The following is a 4,220-nucleotide window of genomic DNA, read 5'->3' on the forward strand; positions in this document are numbered from 1 at the left end:
TACAGGCAGATGACTTAGAAGACTGCAATATACACTCAAATAAGATTTTCCAAGTTACAAGAATCATTCACTTCAGGTAATTTTATTCTTTATAGTCTCTACATATTTGAATTTTTACTTGATAAATTCATAACAATGTATAAGTATTAAAAAAAAAACCCAACAACAAAAACAACACAAATCAAAGCCAGCAAACAGTTGGTCCCCAAAGAATAAAGCAAGCAATCAGTTCAAGAAACACACTTGATTTATTTTGTATAAAAAGGGTTAAGTTTACAACTAAACTTTTATAAAAAGTTTAGCATGATTAAGTACATCATTACACTTTTTGCAGAAATATATATTTCTGCCACTATACAAGAAAACTCTAATTAAAGAGTTCACAAGGTTTCACTCATATATATATATTTATATATAAATATATACACAGCATTCAGTCCTAGGTTTGTGTCAAAAAGGTAATTTCTGACCACAGACTTTCCTAAAAAACTGAACACTGGATCCTTCTGGTACTCACGCTCCACCTTTGGAAAAAAGGCAAAGTCTGCTTTAAAATGGGCAACTCCTTGTGAGATTTTTGTTTCGCTCCCCACGTTGGGAATAGTATATAAAGGAAGCCTTCCAACTAGGGAAAGGGTATTTAAGAGTCTCTTCATAAATAACTAGGTTCAGTCCAAGTTGAAAAATGGGGTGGGGATAAAGATCAATCTTGATTTTTTTTCTTCTTAATTAATTTTAAAAGGTCCTTTTTATTGAACGTGGATTTCCCCCTCCAGATACAGCTGAAAAATAAATTCAGCACCTCAAAAAAAAAAAAAAATCCTGTAGACATTTTCTTGTGCAAAAGAAAAAAAAAAATCTCATCAGTGGAACACCTGCAAGAGATTGAAAAGAGGCATATTTAGGAGAATGCTAACAGGGCAGAGATCCGGACAGACTGGCGCCAGAGAGGAAGCCACAGTTTGAACATTTAACCAAACACTCAGAGATTGGGCAAACCCTGGCGTCCAGATGCAACACATAGACGCTCACACACTCGCTCTCAAGAGCACAAATTGAACATAAAAATAACATACACTCCAGGGAAAGGCTAGAAAGAGGATTCTCAGTCCAATCTTTATTTAGATCTCTGTAAACGCAATGTTCAGAGGCGCCAGTCTGCCTCTTAGAGCAATTATTTGATTAAAAGCAGTCGCTTATTTAACTGATAGCGCAGACAATCCCACATCACAGAATTCAAGGAATTGTGCCAAGATTCCCAACTTAATCAGTCACTTTGGCCCAGGAAGTTAAGGCTCCAAGAACAGATAAGAATTTGCATTAAGCAGAGAGCAGGATCAGAGGAGTCTGTGCTGCTGGGAGAACCTTAGCGACACAACACACACACACACACTTAGGACCTCAAGACTCAGTTATTAGTCTCATTTCTTACTGATTACAAAGGCATCTCCTAATCAACTTTTAGGACCTATTTTTAGCCCTCGCCATCACGCCTCCCATTCCCCGGGGAGGCAGTTTTTAACCCGAAGTTTAGGGAAAAGGCGCAGTGCACTCACCGTTTGATTCAGCCACAAAGTGCTTTGCTGTCGCTTGACATGAGCTCTGAGGGGAACTCGGACGCCTGCGAGAGAACAAGGGCAGGGTAAGGGCGAGGTGGCCGAGCAGTCCCCGGGAGGCGAGAGCGGATTGTCCCGGCTCCCGCAGCGCTTCCCCCGCGGCTTGTCCGGCGGCAGCCCGCCGCGGGAGAGGGAGCGCACCGCGGGCGCTGTCACCCGCCACCCGCCATGGGGACACCAGAACGCCGCCCGAGAGCCCGGCCCAGGCTCGGCGGCGCGCCGGGGCGCGGGGGATGCTCTTACCTGTAGCGAGAGGATGCTGATGTCTGTGTTGAGGGTGGTCAGAGGAGTTCTGGAGGAAGGGTTCTGCCCGGGTCTCTGGTGGTGCAGGCTGACGATGCTAGGGTGCGAGTCCAAGGCGATCTGCAGGTCGAGGATGTAGTCGATGACGTGCTGCAAGATTTCCATCTTGCTCACTTTCTTATTCTGCGGGATGCTGGGCACCAGCTCCTTCAGCTTGGAGTAGCAGTCGTTCATGTTGTACAGCAGGCTCATGGGATCATCCACGGGGGTCTTGCTCCGGGAGATGCCCAGGTTGTGCTCCGAGAGGCCGGTTTTCCTGACGGACCGCACCGGGCTGAAGGCTTTCATGCTGGCAGGCGGACGGAGAGCGCGATTCGGGCTGGCGGGCTGGAGCCTGGGGAGCGCAGCGATACTGCTCTGACGCTGCCGGAGCTCGCACTGAGGGTCGGGGCTCCGCGGCCGCTCTTATACGGCGGCCGCGGCCGGGCCCGGCCCGCGCTCACCGCCATTGGTGGCCGCCGGCACGTCCATCACCGCGGGGCGCCCTCACTGGTGGGGCCTTCCGCCCGGACAGCCAATGGCAGCGGGGGGCGTGGCCGCGCGCACAGCTGAGGGAGTAAATAGTGCTCGGGGCTGTGCGGGCCCGCGCGGGTCTGGGGCGGTATCTCGGTGTACCCCCGGCCCTCAGGCGTCCCCCCGAGCCCCCTCTTCCCTCCCGGCCCTCAGGCGTCCCCCCGAGCCCCCTCTTCCCTCCCGGCCCTCCGCCGCACCCCGCTCTCTGCGCGGGCTCCCAGCGGTGTGCGGGGCTGGCGGCGCCGCGCCAGGAGCGCGGTGCGGAACGCGCAGTTCCCGCTGCAGCGACTGGTGGCGAGGGCTGAGCCTTCCCCGGGTCACCGTGAATTGGAGCATCCCGGCGGTGTTTGCATGTCCCCACTTAGCGCACGGCAGCGAAAGTCAATGGCCGGGTTTGCAGCCAGCGCTGTAGGCTGCGGCTGTAAGTAGGAATGAAATAAATCAAGATTAAAGATAAAATACACCTAATAAACCCCACTGCAACTTTCCGTCCTGGTGAGAACGGGACATTGAGCACCCCACCAGCCAGGCAGGCGTCACTCCTAGCGCCCTGCTTCCTGAGAACAGGGCTACTTCAGATGATGCTATTAATTGGAGATCATTAAGCAAATCTGCATACTGGAAGTGCATTTACATGTATTACCCTTGAAAGGCTGCTCATCTGCGCCCTATCAGTGCTCCTGACACAGTACTACCATTAATTATGCATAGATTGTTTCTGGTGACAAATGCAAATGCTTACTACACGCTGTACTTTTAGCAGCTTTTGGTTGCAGCCAATGAAACATCTTCCAGAAACATTCCAGAGGAAGAAGTTTTCGGGTTTTTTCTGTTTTGTTTTGTTGAGCTGGAGAAGTGACTTTGATTATTTTTTTAAGTTTAGTTCCATTGTATTATCCTATATTTTGCTTATGCTACCGGCTACCGTTTAACAAACGGACATAGCTTCCACCTTCCCTTCCACACCTAAGCAAAGTTCAACTTACGAAAGCGTGAACATATATACACAACTAATATAAATGAAATTCTCCACAAATCGCAGCAATTTTCTAATGTAAAACCATAGAGATGCTCAAAGCACGTTAGTGTTCATTGCAAACAAAACCCGTAGTAAACGCATACATCCATAAAATCAGTGAGGATTGTGCTGCCAATCATAAATATAAAAAGCAGACAAATACTGGATTTATCTGCGCCTTTGTTGCATAGCTACACGAAGGGGGTCGGGGCTGTGAGAGAAGAACATTACGGACACTTGGAGACAAAGCTGCGAAGAGCCACATCAGGTTTTTTTCCAATTAACGTGGCATTCCTGGCCTGGTGGTTGGCTATTCTTTTAACAGGGCACTTTGGTGATTGTCACATCAGGGTGTTTGTCCCGGGGCTGTTCTCCGGGGTGGACTGGAGGCGGTGCCGAGGCTGACAGGAACACAGTTCAACGCGTTTTGAAACGCGAAGGGTGAAAGTGAATCTCGACATTCAATCTGATAGGAAGACAAGTACACTGTTCAGTGCAGTTACAGAGAGTAAATAATAATAAAAAAAACACCCTGCCAATTAACGACTTACTTAAAATTACGACTTAGGGCGACTTCAACCCTTACACCTCTGAGATACCAATTGGTGGTGGTACTTGACGTGCAGGTCAAACTCACAGGTCAAACCTAAAGGTCAAACCTACAGGTTTTGGTCCTGCAACATGCTTGCGTTTCTGTCTAACGAAGGCACCAGTGGAAGAAATGTTGAGCGATTTTGGTGTAATAATAGCCAACGTAAATATGTTCATGC

The 4,220-nt window shown here is 48.7% G+C and overlaps 1 protein-coding gene across 1 annotated transcript; it reads right to left on the reverse strand.

The window, feature by feature from the left end:
* Positions 1–229: 229 nt before the first annotated feature.
* Positions 230–2,307, reverse strand: ID2 (inhibitor of DNA binding 2). Its single transcript, XM_066314827.1, has 3 exons — positions 1,860–2,307; positions 1,557–1,621; positions 230–875 (listed from the first exon to the last, which is right to left on the reverse strand). Exons 1-2 carry the CDS (start codon positions 2,205–2,207, stop codon positions 1,565–1,567), a joined length of 405 nt encoding a protein of 134 aa, XP_066170924.1. The 5' UTR covers positions 2,208–2,307; the 3' UTR covers positions 230–875; positions 1,557–1,564.
* Positions 2,308–4,220: the final 1,913 nt, after the last annotated feature.

Source organism: Sylvia atricapilla, chromosome 3, assembly GCF_009819655.1.
Source record: "Sylvia atricapilla isolate bSylAtr1 chromosome 3, bSylAtr1.pri, whole genome shotgun sequence".
NCBI lineage: Eukaryota > Metazoa > Chordata > Aves > Passeriformes > Sylviidae > Sylvia > Sylvia atricapilla.

Excerpts from the sequence above, each read along its gene's own strand:
- ID2 (XM_066314827.1), bottom strand. The coding sequence starts at position 2,207 with ATGAAAGCCTTCAGCCCGGTGCGGTCCGTCAGGAAAACCGGCCTCTCG. Across the intron at positions 1,622-1,859 it reads TCAGCATCCTCTCGCTACAG|GCGTCCGAGTTCCCCTCAGA; the intron begins GTAAGAGCATCC and ends GTTCTCTCGCAG.